The sequence below is a fragment of the Pezoporus flaviventris genome, unplaced genomic scaffold (genome assembly GCF_033815535.1).
Source record: "Pezoporus flaviventris isolate CSIRO_AGI_PZ_B2104156 unplaced genomic scaffold, CSIRO_AGI_Pfla_v1 ptg000245l, whole genome shotgun sequence".
NCBI classification, from domain to species: domain Eukaryota; kingdom Metazoa; phylum Chordata; class Aves; order Psittaciformes; family Psittacidae; genus Pezoporus; species Pezoporus flaviventris.
In genome coordinates this window covers 27,865-45,365 of record NW_026892792.1, presented here as the reverse complement: position 1 = coordinate 45,365, position 17,501 = coordinate 27,865, and the positions used below count along the sequence as shown (strand labels likewise).

Here is a 17,501-nt window from a genome sequence, read left to right as displayed (position 1 = left end):
CCAGTTTCGATAGGGGTCACAGATTCAAAAGTAGATCCGGTCTCAAAAGAGACTGCAGTCTCCAAAGTGGTTCCAGTTTCCAAAGTGATTGCAGACTCCAAAGTTGTTGAAGTTTCCAAAGTGGTTCCAGTTTCCAGTGTGGTTCCAGTTTCCAAAGTGGTTGCAGGTTCAAAAGTGCTTCCAGTCTCAAAAGTGGTTGCACTAACCAAAGTAGCTCCAGTTTCCAAAGTGGTTCCAAATTCCAAAGTTGTTCCGGTTTCCAAATTGGTTCCAGTTTCCAAAGTAGTTCCAGTTTCCAATGTGGTTGCAGGTTCAAAAGAAGTTCCAGTTTCCAAAGTGGTTGCAGATTCCAAAGCTGTTGAAGTTTCCAAAGTGGTTCCAATTTCTAAAGTGGTTGCAGGTTCAAAAGTACTTCCAGTTTCCACAGTGGTCACAGATTCCAAAGTGGTTCCAGGCTCCAAAGTGGTTCCAGGTTCAAAAGTGGTTGTAGACTTCAAAGTTGCTCCAGTTTCCAAAGCTGTTCCAGTTTCCAGTGTGGTTCCAGTTTCCAAAGTGGTTGCAGGTTCAATAGTGATTCCAGTCTCCAAAGTGGTTGTAGATTCCAAAGTTGTTGAAATTTCCAAAGTGGTTCCAGTCTCCAAAGAGGTTCCAATTTCTAAAGTGGTTGCAGGTCCAAAATTTGTTGAAGTTTCTAAAGTGGTTCCAGTTTCCAAAGTGGTTCCAGGTTCAGAAGTGGTTCCAGTATCGAAAGAGGCTGCAGTCTCCAAAGTGGTTCCAGTTTCCAAAGTGGATCCAGTCTCCAAAGTGGTTCCAGATTCTAAAGTGACTCCAATTTCCAAAGTGGTTGCAGGTTCAAAAGTGGTTCCAGTCTCGAAAGAGGCTGCAGTCTCCAAAGTGGTTCCAGTTTCCAAAGTGGTTCCAGCTTCCAAGGTGATTGCAGACACCAAACTAGTTGAAGTTTGCAAAGTCATTCCAGTCTCCCAGGTGGTTCCAGTCTCCCAAGTGGTTGTAGATTTCAAAGTTGTTCCAGTCTCCAAAGCTGTTCCAGTCTCCACAGTGGTTGCAGGTTCAGAAGTGGTTCCAGACTCGAAAGAGGCTGCAGTCTCTAAAGTGGCTCCGGTTTCCAAAGTGGTTGCAGATTCCAAAGTTGTGGAAGTTTCCAAAGTGATTCCAGTCTCCAAATTGGTTCCAGTTTCTAAAGTGGTTGCAGGTTCAAAAGTAGTTCCAGTTTCCACAGTGGCCACAGATTCCAAAGTGGTTCCAGGTTCAAAAGTGGTTGTAGACTTCAAAGTTGTTCCAGTTTCCAAAGCTGTTTCAGTTTCCAGTGTGGTTCCAGTTTCCAAAGTGGTTCCAGGTTCAAAAGAAGTTCCAGTCTCAAAAGCGGTTGCAGATTCCAAAGCCGTTGTAGTATCCAAAGTGGTTCCGGTCTCCAAAGCGGTTCCGATTTCTAAAGTGGTTGCAGGTTCAGAAGTAGTGATAGTTTCCATAGTGGTCACAGATTCCAAAGTGGTTCCAGTCTCAAAAGTGGTTGCAGGTTCCAAAGTTGTTGAAATTTCCGAAGTGGTTCCAGTCTCCAAAGAGGTTCCAATTTCTAAAGTGGTTGCAGGTTCAAAATTTGTTGAAGTTTCCAAAGTGGTTCCACTATCAAAAGAGGCTGCAGTCTCCAAAGTGGTGCCAGTCTCCAAAGTGGTTCCAGTTTCCAAAGTGATTGCAGATTCCAAAGTTGTTGAAGTTTCCAAAGTTGTTCCAGTCCCCAAAGTGGTTCCGATTTCTAAAGTGGTTGCAGGTTCTAAAGTAGTTCCAGTTTCGATAGGGGTCACAGATTCAAAAGTAGATCCGGTCTCGAAAGAGACTGCAGTCTCCAAAGTGGTTCCAGTTTCCAAAGTGATTGCAGACTCCAAAGTTGTTGAAGTTTCCAAAGTGGTTCCAGTTTCCAGTGTGGTTCCAGTTTCCAAAGTGGTTGCAGGTTCAAAAGTGCTTCCAGTCTCAAAAGTGGTTGCACTAACCAAAGTAGCACCAGTTTCCAGTGTGGTTCCAAATTCCAAAGTTGTTCCAGTTTCCAAATTGGTTCCAGTTTCCAAAGTAGTTCCAGTTTCCAATGTGGTTGCAGGTTCAAAAGAAGCTCCAGTTTCCAAAGTGGTTGCAGATTCCAAAGTTGTTGAAGTTTCCAAAGTGGTTCCAATTTCTAAAGTGGTTGCAGCTTCAAAAGTACTTCCAGTTTCCACAGTGGTCACAGATTCCAAAGTGGTTCCAGGCTCCAAAGTGGTTCCAGGCTCCAAAGTGGTTGTAGACTTTAAAGTTGTTCCAGTTTCCAAAGCTGTTCCAGTTTCCAGTGTGGTTCCAGTTTCCAAAGTGGTTGCAGGTTCAATAGTGATTCCAGTCTCAAAAGGGGTTGTAGATTCCAAAGTTGTTGAAATTTCCAAAGTGGTTCCAGTCTCCAAAGAGGATCCAATTTCTAAAGTGGTTGCAGGTCCAAAATCTGTAGAAGTTTCCAAAGTGGTTCCACTCTCAAAAGAGGCTGCAGTCTCCAAAGTGGTTCCAGTCTGCAACGTGGTTCCAGTTTCCAAAGTGATTGCAGACTCCAAAGTTGTTGAAGTTTCCAATCTTGTTCCAGTCTCCAAAGTTGTTCCAATTTCTAAAGTGGTTGCAGGTTCAAAAGTAGTTTCAGTTTCATATGTGGTCACAGATTCCAAACTGGTTGTAGATTCCAAAGTTCTTCCAGTCTCAAAAGTGGTTCCAGTCTCAAAAGTGGTTCCAGGTTCAAAACTGGTTGCAGTTTCCAAAGTGGCACCAGTTTCCAGTGTGGTTCCAAATTCCAAAGTTGTTCCAGTTTCCAAATTGGTTCCAGTTTTCAAAGTAGTTCCAGTTTCCAATGTGGATGCAGGTTCAAAAGAAGTTCCAGTTTCCAAAGTGGTTGCAGATTCCAAAGCTGTTGAAGTTTCCAAAGTGGTTCCAATTTCTAAAGTGGTTGCAGGTTCAAAAGTACTTCCAGTTTCCACAGTGGTCACAGATTCCAAAGTGGTTCCAGGCTCCAAAGTGGTTGTAGACTTCAAAGTTGTTCCAGTTTCCAAAGCGGTTCCAGTTTCCAGTGTGGTTCCCGTTTCCAAAGTGATTGCAGGTTCAAAAGTGCTTCCAGTCTCAAAAGTGGTTGCACTAACCAAAGTAGCACCAGTTTCCAAAGTGGTTCCAAATTCCAAAGTTGTTCCGGTTTCCAAATTGGTTCCAGTTTCCAAAGTAGTTCCAGTTTCCAATGTGGTTGCAGGTTCAAAAGAAGTTCCAGTTTCCAAAGTGGTTGCAGATTCCAAAGCTGTTGAAGTTTCCAAAGTGGTTCCAATTTCTAAAGTGGTTGCAGGTTCAAAAGTACTTCCAGTTTCCACAGTGGTCACAGATTCCAAAGTGGTTCCAGGCTCCAAAGTGGTTGTAGACTTCAAAGTTGTTCCAGTTTCCAAAGCTGTTCCAGTTTCCAGTGTGGTTCCAGTTTCCAAAGTGGTTCCAGGTTCAAAAGAAGTTCCAGTCTCAAAAGCGGTTGCAGATTCCAAAGCCGTTGTAGTATCCAAAGTGGTTCCGGTCTCCAAAGCGGTTCCGATTTCTAAAGTGGTTGCAGGTTCAGAAGTAGTGATAGTTTCCATAGTGGTCACAGATTCCAAAGTGGTTCCAGTCTCAAAAGTGGTTGCAGATTCCAAAGTTGTTGAAATTTCCAAAGTGGTTCCAGTCTCCAAAGAGGTTCCAATTTCTAAAGTGGTTGCAGGTTCAAAATTTGTTGAAGTTTCCAAAGTGGTTCCACTATCAAAAGAGGCTGCAGTCTCCAAAGTGGTGCCAGTCTCCAAAGTGGTTCCAGTTTCCAAAGTGATTGCAGATTCCAAAGTTGTTGAAGTTTCCAAAGTTGTTCCAGTCCCCAAAGTGGTTCCGATTTCTAAAGTGGTTGCAGGTTCTAAAGTAGTTCCAGTTTCGATAGGGGTCACAGATTCAAAAGTAGATCCGGTCTCGAAAGAGACTGCAGTCTCCAAAGTGGTTCCAGTTTCCAAAGTGATTGCAGACTCCAAAGTTGTTGAAGTTTCCAAAGTGGTTCCAGTTTCCAGTGTGGTTCCCGTTTCCAAAGTGATTGCAGGTTCACAAGTGCTTCCAGTCTCAAAAGTAGTTGCACCAGCCAAAGTAGCTCCAGTTTCCAAAGTGGTTCCAAATTCCAAAGTTGTTCCGTTTTCCAAATTGGTTCCAGTTTCCAAAGTAGTTCCAGTTTCCAATGTGGTTGCAGGTTCAAAAGAAGTTCCAGTTTCCAAAGTGGTTGCAGATTCCAAAGCTGTTGAAGTTTCCAAAGTGGTTCCAATTTCTAAAGTGGTTGCAGGTTCAAAAGTACTTCCAGTTTCCACAGTGGTCACAGATTCCAAAGTGGTTCCAGGCTCCAAAGTGGTTCCAGGCTCCAAAGTGGTTGTAGACTTCAAAGTTGCTCCAGTTTCCAAAGCTGTTCCAGTTTCCAGTGTGGTTCCAGTTTCCAAAGTGGTTGCAGGTTCAATAGTGATTCCAGTCTCAAAAGGGGTTGTAGATTCCAAAGTTGTTGAAATTTCCAAAGTGGTTCCAGTCTCCAAAGTGGTTCCAATTTCTAAAGTGGTTGCAGGTCCAAAATTAGTTTCAGGTTCATATGTGGCCACAGATTCCAAACTGGTTGTAGATTCCAAAGTTCTTCCAGTCTCAAAAGTGGTTCCAGGTTCAAAACTGGTTGCAGTTTCCAAAGTGGCACCAGTTTCCAGTGTGGTTCCAGCTTCCAAAGTGTTTCCAGTCTCCAACGTGGTTCCAGTTTCCAAAGTGGTTCCAGTTTCCAAAGTGGATCCAGGTTCAAAAGAAGTTCCAGTTTCCAAAGTGGTTGCAGATTCCAAAGCCGTTGAAGTATCCAAAGTGGTTCCGGTCTCCAAAATGGTTCCGATTTCTAAAGTGGTTGCAGGTTCAAAAGTAGTGATAGTTTCCATAGTGGTCACAGATTCCAAAGTGGTTGCAGGTTCAAAAGTGGTTGTAGACTTCAAAGTTGTTCCAGTTTCCAAAGCTGTTTCAGTTTCCAGTGTGGTTCCAGTTTCCAAAGTGGTTGCAGGTTCAAAAGTGCTTCCAGTCTCAAAAGTGGTTGCAGTCTCCAAAATAGTTCCAGTTTCCAAAGCGGTTCCAGTTTCCAAAGAGGTTCCAGGTTCAAAAGAAGTTCCAGTCTCAAAAGCGGTTGCAGATTCCAAAGCCGTTGTAGTATCCAAAGTGGTTCCGGTCTCCAAAGCGGTTCCGATTTCTAAAGTGGTTGCAGGTTCAAAAGTAGTGATAGTTTCCATAGTGGTCACAGATTCCAAAGTGGTTCCAGTCTCAAAAGTGGTTGCAGGTTCCAAAGTTGTTGAAATTTCCAAAGTGGTTCCAGTCTCCAAAGAGGTTCCAATTTCTAAAGTGGTTGCAGGTTCAAAATTTGTTGAAGTTTCCAAAGTGGTTCCACTATCAAAAGAGGCTGCAGTCTCCAAAGTGGTGCCAGTCTCCAAAGAGGTTCCAGTTTCCAAAGTGGTTGCAGATTCCAAAGTTGTTGAAGTTTCCAAAGTTGTTCCAGTCCCCAAAGTGGTTCCGATTTCTAAAGTGGTTGCAGGTTCTAAAGTAGTTCCAGTTTCGATAGGGGTCACAGATTCAAAAGTAGATCCGGTCTCGAAAGAGACTGCAGTCTCCAAAGTGGTTCCAGTTTCCAAAGTGATTGCAGACTCCAAAGTTGTTGAAGTTTCCAAAGTGGTTCCAGTTTCCAGTGTGGTTCCCGTTTCCAAAGTGATTGCAGGTTCAAAAGTGCTTCCAGTCTCAAAAGTGGTTGCACTAACCAAAGTAGCACCAGTTTCCAGTGTGGTTCCAAATTCCAAAGTTGTTCCAGTTTCCAAATTGGTTCCAGTTTCCAAAGTAGTTCCAGTTTCCAATGTGGTTGCAGGTTCAAAAGAAGTTCCAGTTTCCAAAGTGGTTGCAGATTCCAAAGCTGTTGAAGTTTCCAAAGTGGTTCCAATTTCTAAAGTGGTTGCAGGTTCAAAAGTACTTCCAGTTTCCACAGTGGTCACAGATTCCAAAGTGGTTCCAGGCTCCAAAGTGGTTCCAGGCTCCAAAGTGGTTGTAGACTTTAAAGTTGTTCCAGTTTCCAAAGCTGTTCCAGTTTCCAGTGTGGTTCCAGTTTCCAAAGTGGTTGCAGGTTCAATAGTGATTCCAGTTTCCAAAGGGGTTGTAGATTCCAAAGTTGTTGAAATTTCCAAAGTGGTTCCAGTCTCCAAAGTGGTTCCAATTTCTAAAGTGGTTGCAGGTCCAAAATTTGTTGAAGTTTCCAAAGTGGTTCCAGTTTCCAAAGTGGTTCCAGGTTCAGAAGTGGTTCCTGTATCGAAAGAGGCTGCAGTCTCCAAAGCGGTTCCAGTTTCCAAAGTGTTTCCAGTCTCCAAAGTGGTTCCAGATTCTAAAGTGACTCCAATTTCCAAAGTGGTTGCAGGTTCAAAAGTGGTTCCAGTCTCGAAAGAGGCTGCAGTCTCCAAAGTGGTTCCAGTTTCCAAAGTGGTTCCAGCTTCCAAGGTGATTGCAGACACCAAACTAGTTGAAGTTTGCAAAGTCATTCCAGTCTCCCAGGTGGTTCCAGTCTCCCAAGTGGTTGTAGATTTCAAAGTTGTTCCAGTCTCCAAAGCTGTTCCAGTCTCCACAGTGGTTGCAGGTTCAGAAGTGGTTCCAGACTCGAAAGAGGCTGCAGTCTCTAAAGTGGCTCCAGTTTCCAAAGTGGTTGCAGATTCCAAGGTTGTTGAAGTTTCCGAAGTGGTTCCAGTCTCCAAATTGGTTCCAGTTTCTAAAGTGGTTGCAGGTTCAAAAGTAGTTCCGGTTTCCACAGTGGTCACAGATTCCAAAGTGGTTCCAGGTTCAAAAGTGGTTGTAGACTTCAAAGTTGTTCCAGTTTCCAAAGCTGTTTCAGTTTCCAGTGTGGTTCCAGTTTCCAAAGTGGTTGCAGGTTCAAAAGTGCTTCTAGTCTCAAAAGTGGTTGCAGTCTCCAAAATAGTTCCAGTTTCCAAAGCGGTTCCAGTTTCCAAAGTGGTTCCAGGTTCAAAAGAAGTTCCAGTCTCAAAAGTGGTTGCAGATTCCAAAGCCGTTGAAGTATCCAAAGTGGTTCCGGTCTTCAAAGTGGTTCCGATTTCTAAAGTGGTTGCAGGTTCAAAAGTAGTGATAGTTTCCATAGTGGTCACAGATTCCAAAGTGGTTCCAGTCTCAAAAGTGGTTGCAGATTTCAAAGTTGTTCCAGTCTCCAAAGCTGTTCCAGTCTCCACAGTGGTTGCAGGTTCAGAAGTGGTTCCAGACTCGAAAGAGGCTGCAGTCTCTAAAGTGGCTCCAGTTTCCAAAGTGGTTGCAGATTCCAAGGTTGTTGAAGTTTCCGAAGTGGTTCCAGTCTCCAAAGTGGTTCCAGTTTCTAAAGTGGTTGCAGGTTCGAAAGGAGTTCCAGTTTCGATAGGGGTCACAGATTCCAAAGTAGATCCGGTCTCAAAAGAGACTGCAGTCTCCAAAGTGGTTCCAGTTTCCAAAGTGATTGCAGACTCCAAAGTTGTTGAAGTTTCCAAAGTGGTTCCAGTTTCCAGTGTGGTTCCAGTTTCCAAAGTGGTTGCAGGTTCAAAAGTGCTTCCAGTCTCAAAAGTGGTTGCACTAACCAAAGTAGCACCAGTTTCCAGTGTGGTTCCAAATTCCAAAGTTGTTCCAGTTTCCAAAGTAGTTCCAGTTTCCAATGTGGTTGCAGGTTCAAAAGAAGTTCCAGTTTCCAAAGTGGTTGCAGATTCCAAAGTTGTTGAAGTTTCCAAAGTGGTTCCAATTTCTAAAGTGGTTGCAGCTTCAAAAGTACTTCCAGTTTCCACAGTGGTCACAGATTCCAAAGTGGTTCCAGGCTCCAAAGTGGTTCCAGGCTCCAAAGTGGTTGTAGACTTTAAAGTTGTTCCAGTTTCCAAAGCTGTTCCAGTTTCCAGTGTGGTTCCAGTTTCCAAAGTGGTTGCAGGTTCAATAGTGATTCCAGTCTCAAAAGGGGTTGTAGATTCCAAAGTTGTTGAAATTTCCAAAGTGGTTCCAGTCTCCAAAGTGGTTCCAATTTCTAAAGTGGTTGCAGGTCCAAAATTTGTTGAAGTTTCCAAAGTGGTTCCACTCTCAAAAGAGGCTGCAGTCTCCAAAGTGGTTCCAGTCTGCAACGTGGTTCCAGTTTCCAAAGTGATTGCAGACTCCAAAGTTGTTGAAGTTTCCAATCTTGTTCCAGTCTCCAAAGTTGTTCCAATTTCTAAAGTGGTTGCAGGTTCAAAAGTAGTTTCAGTTTCATATGTGGTCACAGATTCCAAACTGGTTGTAGATTCCAAAGTTCTTCCAGTCTCAAAAGTAGTTCCAGTCTCAAAAGTGGTTCCAGGTTCAAAACTGGTTGCAGTTTCCAAAGTGGCACCAGTTTCCAGTGTGGTTCCAGTTTCCAAAGTGTTTCCAGTCTCCAACGTGGTTCCAGGTTCAAAAGCGGTTCCAGTTTCCAAAGTGGATCCAGTTTCCAAAGTGGCTCCAGTTTCCAAAGTGCTTGCAGGTTCAAAAGTGGTGTCACTCTCAAAAGAGGCTGCAGTCTCCAAAGTGCTTCCAGTCTCCAAAGCGGTTCCAGTTTCCAAAGTGGTTCCAGTCTCCAAAGTGGTTGTAGATTTCAAAGCTGTTCCAGTTTCCAGTGTGGTTCCAGTTTCCAAAGTGGTTGCAGGTTCAAAAGTGCTTCTAGTCTCAAAAGTGGTCGCAGTCTCCAAAGTGGTTCCAGTTTCCAAAGTGGTTCCAGTTTCCAAAGTGGATCCAGGTTCAAAAGAAGTTCCAGTTTCCAAAGTGGTTGCAGATTCCAAAGTTGTTGAAGTTTCCAAAGTGGTTCCAATTTCTAAAGTGGTTGCAGGTTCAAAAGTACTTCCAGTTTCCACAGTGGTCACAGATTCCAAAGTGGTTCCAGGCTCCAAAGTGGTTCCAGGCTCCAAAGTGGTTGTAGACTTTAAAGTTGTTCCAGTTTCCAAAGCTGTTCCAGTTTCCAGTGTGGTTCCAGTTTCCAAAGTGGTTGCAGGTTCAATAGTGATTCCAGTCTCAAAAGGGGTTGTAGATTCCAAAGTTGTTGAAATTTCCAAAGTGGTTCCAGTCTCCAAAGAGGTTCCAATTTCTAAAGTGGTTGCAGGTCCAAAATTTGTTGAAGTTTCCAAAGTGGTTCCACTCTCAAAAGAGGCTGCAGTCTCCAAAGTGGTTCCAGTCTGCAACGTGGTTCCAGTTTCCAAAGTGATTGCAGACTCCAAAGTTGTTGAAGTTTCCAATCTTGTTCCAGTCTCCAAAGTTGTTCCAATTTCTAAAGTGGTTGCAGGTTCAAAAGTAGTTTCAGTTTCATATGTGGTCACAGATTCCAAACTGGTTGTAGATTCCAAAGTTCTTCCAGTCTCAAAAGTGGTTCCAGGTTCAAAACTGGTTGCAGTTTCCAAAGTGGCACCAGTTTCCAGTGTGGTTCCAGTTTCCAAAGTGTTTCCAGTCTCCAACGTGGTTCCAGGTTCAAAAGCGGTTCCAGTTTCCAAAGTGGATCCAGTTTCCAAAGTGGCTCCAGTTTCCAAAGTGGTTGCAGGTTCAAAAGTGGTGTCACTCTCAAAAGAGGCCTCAGTCTCCAAAGGGCCTCCAGTCTCCAAAGCGGTTCCAGTTTCCAAAGTGGTTCCAGTCTCCAAAGTGGTTGTAGATTTCAAAGCTGTTCCAGTTTCCAGTGTGGTTCCAGTTTCCAAAGTGGTTGCAGGTTCAAAAGTGCTTCTAGTCTCAAAAGTGGTTGCAGTCTCCAAAGTGGTTCCAGTTTCCAAAGTGGTTCCAGTTTCCAAAGTGGATCCAGGTTCAAAAGAAGTTCCAGTTTCCAAAGGGGTTGCAGATTCCAAAGCCGTTGAAGTATCCAAAGTGGTTCCGGTCTTCAAAGTGGTTCCGATTTCTAAAGTGGTTGCAGGTTCAAAAGTGGTGATAGTTTCCATCGTGGTCACAGATTCCAAAGTGGTTCCAGTCTCCCAAGTGGTTGTAGATTTCAAAGTTGTTCCAGTCTCCAAAGCTGTTCCAGTCTCCGCAGTGGTTGCAGGTTCAGAAGTGGTTCCAGACTCGAAAGAGGCTGCAGTCTCTAAAGTGGCTCCAGTTTCCAAAGTGGTTGCAGATTCGAAGGTTGTTGAAGTTTCCGAAGTGGTTCCAGTCTCCAAATTGGTTCCAGTTTCTAAAGTGGTTGCAGATTCAAAAGTAGTTCCAGTTTCCACAGTGGTCACAGATTCCAAAGTGGTTCCAGGTTCAAAAGTGGTTGTAGACTTCAAAGTTGTTCCAGTTTCCAAAGCTGTTTCAGTTTCCAGTGTGGTTCCAGTTTCCAAAGTGGTTGCAGGTTCAAAAGTGCTTCCAGTCTCAAAAGTGGTTGCAGTCTCCAATGTGGTTCCAGTTTCCAAAGCGGTTCCAGTTTCCAAAGTGGTTCCAGGTTCAAAAGAAGTTCCAGTTTCCAAAGTGGTTGCAGATTCCAAAGCCGTTGAAGTATCCAAAGTGGTTCCGGTCTTCAAAGTGGTTCCGATTTCTAAAGTGGTTGCAGGTTCAAAAGTAGTGATAGTTTCCATAGTGGTCACAGATTCCAAAGTGGTTCCAGTCTCCAAAGTGGTTCCAGTCTCAAAAGTGGTTGCAGGTTCCAAAGTTGTTGAAATTTCCAAAGTGGTTCCAGTCTCCAAAGAGGTTCCAATTTCTAAAGTGGTTGCAGGTTCAAAATTTGTTGAAGTTTCCAAAGTGGTTCCACTCTCAAAAGAGGCTGCAGTCTCCAAAGTGGTGCCAGTCTCCAAAGTGGTGCCAGTCTCCAAAGTGGTTCCAGTTTTCAAAGTGATTGCAGATTCCAAAGTGGTGCCAGTCTCCAAAGTTGTTCCAGTCTCCAAAGTGGTTCCAATTTCTAAAGTGGTTGAGGGTTCAAAAGTAGTTCCAGTTGCGATAGGGGTCACAGATTCAAAAGTGGATCTGGTCTCAAAAGAGGCTGCAGTCTCCAAAGTAGTTCCAGTTTCCAAAGTGATTTCAGACTCCAAAGTTGTTGAAGTTTCCAAAGTGGTTCCAGTTTCCAGTGTGGTTCCAGTTTCCAAAGTGGTTGCAGGTTCAAAAGTGCTTCCAGTCTCAAAAGTGGTTGCAGTCTCCAAAGTAGTTCCAGTTTCCAAAGTGGTTCCAGTTTCCAACGTTGTTCCAGTTTCCAAAGTGGTTCCAGGTTCAGAAGTGGTTCCAGTCTTGAAAGAGTCTGCAGTCTCTAAAGTGGCTCCAGTTTCCAAAGTGGATGCAGATTCGAAAGTTGTTTCCGAAGTGGTTCCAGTCTCCAGATTGGTTCCAGTTTCTAAAGTGGTTGCACGTTCAAAAGTAGTTCCAGTTTCCACAGTGGTCACAGATTCCAAAGTAGTTCCAGTTTCCAAAATGGTTGTAGATTCCAAAGTTCTTCTAGTCTCCACAGCTGTTCCAGTTTCCAGTGTGGTTCCAGTTTCCAAAGTGGTTGCAGGTTCAAAAGTGCTTCCAGTCTCAAAAGTGGTTGCAGTCTGCAAAGTAGTTCCAGTTTCCAAAGTGGTTCCAGTTTCCAAAGTGGTTCTAGGTTCAAAAGAAGTTCCAGTTTCCAAAGTGGTTGCAGATTCCAAAGCAGTTGAAGCATCCAAAATGGTTCCGGTCTCCAAAGCGGTTCCAATTTCTAAAGTGGTTGCAGGTTCAAAAGTACTGGTAGTTTCCACAGTGGTCACAGATTCCAAAGTGGTTCCAGGCTCCAAAGAGGTTGTAGATTTCAAAGTTGTTCCAGTTTCCAAAGCCGTTCCAGTTTCCAGTGTGGTTCCAGTTTCCAAAGTGGTTGCAGGTTCAAAAGTGCTTCCAGTCTCAAAAGTGGTTGCAGTCTCCAAAGTAGTTTCAGTTTCCAAAGTGGTTCCAATCTCCAAAGTGATTGCAGATTCCAAACTTGTGGAAATTTCCAAAGTGGTTCCAGTCTCCAAAGAGGTTCCAATTTCTGAAGTGGATGCAGCTTCAAAATTTGTTGAAGTTTCCAAAGTGGTTCCACTATCAAAAGAGGCTGCTGTCTCCAAAGTGGTTGCAGATTCCAAAGTAGTTCCAGTTTCCAATGTGGTTGCAGGTTCAAAAGTAGTGCCAGTTTCCACAGTGGTCACAGATTCCAAAGTGGTTCCAGGCTCAAAAGTGGTTGTAGATTCCAATGTTGTTGAAATTTCCAAAGTGGTTCCAGTCTCCAAAGAGGTTCCAATTTCTAAAGTGATTGCAGGTTCAAAATTTGTTGAAGTTTCCAAAGTGGTTCCACTATCAAAAGAGGCTGCAGTCTCCAAAGTGGTGCCAGTCTCCAAAGAGGTTCCAGTTTCCAAAGTGGTTGCAGATTCCAAAGTTGTTGAAGTTTCCAAAGTTGTTCCAGTCCCCAAAGTGGTTCCGATTTCTAAAGTGGTTGCAGGTTCTAAAGTAGTTCCAGTTTCGATAGGGGTCACAGATTCAAAAGTAGATCCGGTCTCGAAAGAGACTGCAGTCTCCAAAGTGGTTCCAGTTTCCAAAGTGATTGCAGACTCCAAAGTTGTTGAAGCTTCCAAAGTGGTTCCAGTTTCCAGTGTGGTTCCAGTTTCCAAAGTGGTTGCAGGTTCAAAAGTGCTTCCAGTCTCAAAAGTGGTTGCACTAACCAAAGTAGCTCCAGTTTCCAGTGTGGTTCCAAATTCCAAAGTTGTTCCAGTTTCCAAATTGGTTCCAGTTTCCAAAGTAGTTCCAGTTTCCAATGTGGTTGCAGGTTCAAAAGTAGTGCCAGTTTCCACAGTGGTCACAGATTCCAAAGTGGTTCCAGGCTCCAAAGTGGTTGTAGACTTCAAAGTTGTTCCAGTCTCCAAAGCTGTTCCAGTCTCCACAGTGGTTGCAGGTTCAGAAGTGGTTCCAGACTCGAAAGAGGCTTCAGTCTCTAAAGTGGCTCCAGTTTCCAAAGTGGTTGCAGATTCCAAGGTTGTTGAAGTTTCCGAAGTGGTTCCAGTCTCCAAATTGGTTCCAGTTTCTAAAGTGGTTGCAGGTTCAAAAGTAGTTCTGGTTTCCATAGTCGTCACAGATTCCAAAGTGGTTCCAGGCTCCAAAGTGGTTCCAGGTTCAAAAGTGGCTCCAGTCTCAAAAGTGGTTCCAGTTTCCAAAGTGTTTCCAGTTTCCAAAGTCATTGCAGGTTCAGAAGTGGTTCCAGTCTCAAAAGTGGCTGCAGTTTCCAAAGTGGTTGCATTCTCCAAAGTAGTTGCAGTTTCCAAAGTGGTTCCAGTTTCCAAAGTGGTTCTAGGTTCAAAAGAAGTTCCAGTTTCCAAAGTGGTTGCAGATTCCAAAGCCGTTGAAATATCAAAAGTGATTCCGGTCTCCAAAGTGGTTCCAACTTCCAAGGTGATTGCAGACTCCAAAGTTGTTGAAGTTTCCAAAGTCATTCCAGTCTCCAAAGTGGTTCCAGTCTCCCAAGTGGTTGTAGATTTCAATGTTGTTCCAGTCTCCAAAGCTGTTCCAGTCTCCACAGTGGATGCAGGTTCAGAAGTGGTTCCAGTCTCGAAGGAGGCTGCAGTCTCTAAAGTGGCTCCAGTTTCCAAAGTGGTTGCAGATTCCAAAGTTGTTGAAGTTTCCGAAGTGGTTCCAATCTCCAAATTGGTTCCAGTTTCTAAAGTGGTTGCAGGTTCAAAATTAGTTCTAGTTTCTACAGAGGTCACAGGTTCCAAAGTAGTTCCAGGCTCCAAAATGGTTGTAGATTCCAAAGTTCTTCTAGTCTCCAAAGCTGTTCCAGTTTCCAGTGTGGTTCCAGTTTCCAAAGTGGTTGCAGTTTCAAAAGTGCTTCCAGTCTCAAAAGTGGTTGCAGTCTCCAAAGTAGTTCCAGTTTCCAAAGTGGTTCCAGTTTCCAAAGTGGTTGTAGATTCCAAAGTTCTTCCAGTCCCCAAAGTGGCTCCAGGTTCAAAAGTGGTTCCAGTCTCCAAAGTGGCTCCAGTCTCCCAAGTGGTTGCAGGTTCAGAAGTGGTTCCAGTATCCAAAGTGGCTCCAGTCTCTATTGTGGTTCCAGGTTCAAAAGTGCTTGTAGATACCAAAGTGGCTCTGGTCTCCAAAGCGGTTCCAATTTCTAATGTGGTTGCAGGTTCAAAAGTAGTTCCAGTTTCCTTTCTCGTCACAGATTCCAAAGTGGTTTCATTCTCTATAATAGTTGCCTGTTTAAAAGTCGTTCCAGTCTCCAAAGTTGTTCCAGTTTCCAGTGTGCTTCTAGTTTCCAAAGTGGTTGAAGGTTCAAAAGTGGTTCCAGTCTCGAAAGAGGCTGCAGTCTCCAAAGTGGCTCCAGTTTCCAAAGTGGTTCCACTTTCCAAAGTGGTTGTAGATTCCAAAGTGTTTCCAGTTTCCAAAGTGGTTCCAGGTTCAGAAGTGGTTCCAGTCTCCAAAGTGGTTGCAGTCTCCAAAGTGGATCCAGTTTCCAAAGTGGTTACAGATTCCAAAGCTGTTGAAGTTTCCATAGTGGTTCTAGTCTCCAAAGTGGTTCCAATTTCTAAAGTGGTTGCAGGTTCAAAAATACTTCCAGTTTCCATAGTGGTCACAGATTCCAAAGTGGTTCCAGGTTCAAAAGTCGTTCCAGTCTCAAAAGAGGCTGCAGTCTCCAAAGTGGTTGCAATCTCCAAGGTGGCTCCAGGTTCCAAAGTGGTTGCAGATTCCAAAGTTGTTGAAGTTTCCAAAGTGGTTCCAGTCTCCAAATTGGTTCCAGTTTCTAAAGTGGTTCCAGGTTCAAAAGTACTTCCAGTTTCCTTAGTGGTTACAGATTCCAAATTGGTTCCAGTTTCCAAAGTGGTTGCAGTTTCAAAAGTGGTTCCAGTCTCCAAATTGGTTCCAGTTTCTAAAGTGATTGCAGGTTCAAAAGTAGTTCTAGTTTCCATAGTGGTCACAGATTCCAAAGTGGTTCCAGTTTCCAAAGTGGTTGGAGATTCCAATGTTCTTCCGGTCTCCAAAGTGGCTCCAGGTTCAAAAGTGGTTCCAGTCTCCAAAGTGGCTCCAGTCCCCAAAGTGGCTCCAGTTTCCAAAGTGGTTCCAGTTTCTAAAGTGGTTCCATGTTCAAAAGTGGTTCCAGTCTCCAAAGTGGTTGCAGTCTCTAAAGTGGCTCCAGTTTCCGAAGTGGTTGTAGACTCCAAAGTTGTTGAAGTTTCCAAAGTGGCTCCAGTCTCTATTGTGGTTCCATGTTCAAAAGTGGTTGTAGATTTCGAAGTGGTTCCAGTCTCGAAAGAGGCTGCAGTCTCAAAAGTGGGTCCAGATTCCAAAGTGGTTCCAGTTTCCAAAGTAGTTCCAGGTTCAAAAGTGGTTCCAGTCTCGAAAGAGGCTGCAGTCTCAAAAGTGGGTCCAGATTCCAAAGTGGTTGCAGGTTCAAAAGTAGTTCCAGGCTCAAAAGTGGTTCCAGTCTCGAAAGAGGCTGCAGTCTCAAAAGTGTGTTCAGTCTCCAAAGTGGTTCCACTTTCCGAAGTGGTTGTAGGTTCCAAAGTGGTTCCAGTTTCCAAAGTGGTTGTAGGTTCCAAAGTTCTTCCAGTCTGCAAAGTGGTTGCAGTCTCCAAAGTGGCTCCAGTTTCCAAAGTGATTGCAGACTCCAAAGTTGTTGAAGTTTCCAAAGTGGTTTCAGGCACCAAAGCGGTTCCAGTTTCCATCGCGGTCACAGATTCCAAAGTGGTTCCAGGTTCAAAAGTGGTTCCAGCCTCGAAAGAGGCTGCTGTCTGCAAAGTGGCTCCAGTCTCCAAATTGGTTCCAGTTTCTAAAGTGGTTGCAGCTTCAAAAGTAGTTCCAGTTTCCATAGTGGTCACAGATTCCAAAGTTCTTCCAGTTTCCAATGTGGTTCCAGGTTCAAAAGTGGTTCCAGTCTCCAAAGTGGCTCCAGTTTCCAAAGTGGTTCCAGTTTCCAAAGTGGTTCCAGTTTCCAAGCTGGCTCCAGTTTCCCAGGTGGTTGCAGGTTCAAAAGTGGTTCCAGTCTCGAAAGAGGCTGCAGTCTTCAAAGTGGGTCCAGTCTCCAAAGTGGTTCCAGTTTCCAAAGTGGTTGTAGGTTCCAAAGTGGTTCCAGTCTCCAAAGTGGTTCCAGTCTCCAACGTGGTTCCAGCTTCCAAACTGGTTGCAGACTCCAAAGTTCTTGAAGTTTCCAAAGTTGTTCCAGTCCCCAAAGTGGCTAAAGTCTCCAGAGTTGTTGTAGATTTCAAAGTTGTTCCAGTTTCCAAAGTAGTTCCAGTGTCCAAAGTGGTTCCATTTTCCAAAGTGGCTCCAATTTCCAAACTGCTTGCAGGTTCAGAACTGTTTCCAGTCTCGAAAGAGGCTGCAGACTCCAAAGTGGTTCCAGTTTCCAAGGTGGTTCCAGTTTCCAAAGTGGTTCCAGCTTCCAAAGCGGTTGTTTCCTTTGCTCCTCTCTCCCTGCTTGTTCCTGTCCCAGCTCCTCTCCTGATTCTTTTCTTCTCCACCTCCTCTACTTGGGCCTTTGCATTCCATCTGCCAGGCACCACTTCAGGTTCTTCATCCCGGTCCTTCAGCCTCACGTCCTTGGCATTCCAGGTCCATCCCACGCCATTTGCAGGCAACCTCTGCCTTTGTGCCTGTCCCATGTCCCATGCTCCACACTGGTTGAAGTCACCTGTGATGGAGATGAGATGTCACAAAGACACATGGATCCCGAAACATGTAATCCTGGAATGGGTCGGGATGGAAGGGACCTCAAATCTCACCCAGTTCAATGGGCAGAGACACCTTCCACTGGAACAGGATGCTCCAAGCCCTGTGTCCAACCTGGCCTTGAACACTGCCAGGGATGGGGCAGCCACATCTGGGACCCCTGCCCCACGATCCCAATGGAAAACGTCTCCCTTAGATCCAAGTCAACTCTTCCCTTTTCCAGTTGGAGCCCTTCCTCCTTATCCCATCCCTTATTCAAAGCCCTTCTCCCGGTTTCCTGTAGCCCCTTTAGGCACTGGAGCTGCTCCCCTTAAGGAGCCTTCTCTTCTCCAGGCTTTTCCAGAAGTTTCTTGTCCACCCATGGTGCTCCTCTGTGGAATAAGCTTGAAGAAGGTGGCCCTTGACCACTGAGCTTCCTCGGTCTCCTCATCCCTGCTTTATCCCATAGGGATGCTCCAAGCAGGTTGCTCTGGCTCTGCCCTCCTGATGCTCCCACCTCCCGCCACAAGGAAGCTGCTCTCGACGTTCCCAGAACATCCTGGGCGTCTCCCAAGGGCCTCATCCACTTGGGTCTTCCTTGGTGACCCCAACCAGAAGTATTGGTGGGATCCTCATCCAGCCCATAGACCATGGAACAACATCCCCCATGGACCTGCCCTTGGGTCTCCAAAGACCCAACAGACCCCCAAAGACATCGACCATTGACCAACGTCCCCCATGGACCTGCCCTTGGGTCTCCAAAGACCCAACAGACCCCCCAAAGACCAACCATTGACCAACATCCCCCATAGACCTGCCCTTGGGTCTCCAAAGACCCAATAGACCCCCAAAGACATCAACCATTGACCAAC

General features: G+C 44.8%; 1 protein-coding gene across 1 annotated transcript in view; it reads left to right on the top strand.

Moving 5' to 3' along the window:
- Positions 1-17,501, top strand: part of LOC133263081 (streptococcal hemagglutinin-like) — a 39,960-nt gene that overhangs the window by 17,706 nt on the left and 4,753 nt on the right. The window contains exons 8-12 of the mRNA XM_061442718.1: positions 7,169-7,438; positions 9,959-10,282; positions 12,113-12,256; positions 12,761-13,984; positions 14,849-15,838. Of these exons, the coding sequence (XP_061298702.1) occupies positions 7,169-7,438; positions 9,959-10,282; positions 12,113-12,256; positions 12,761-13,984; positions 14,849-15,838 (2,952 nt within the window). The remainder of the gene's footprint in view (positions 1-7,168; positions 7,439-9,958; positions 10,283-12,112; positions 12,257-12,760; positions 13,985-14,848; positions 15,839-17,501) is intronic.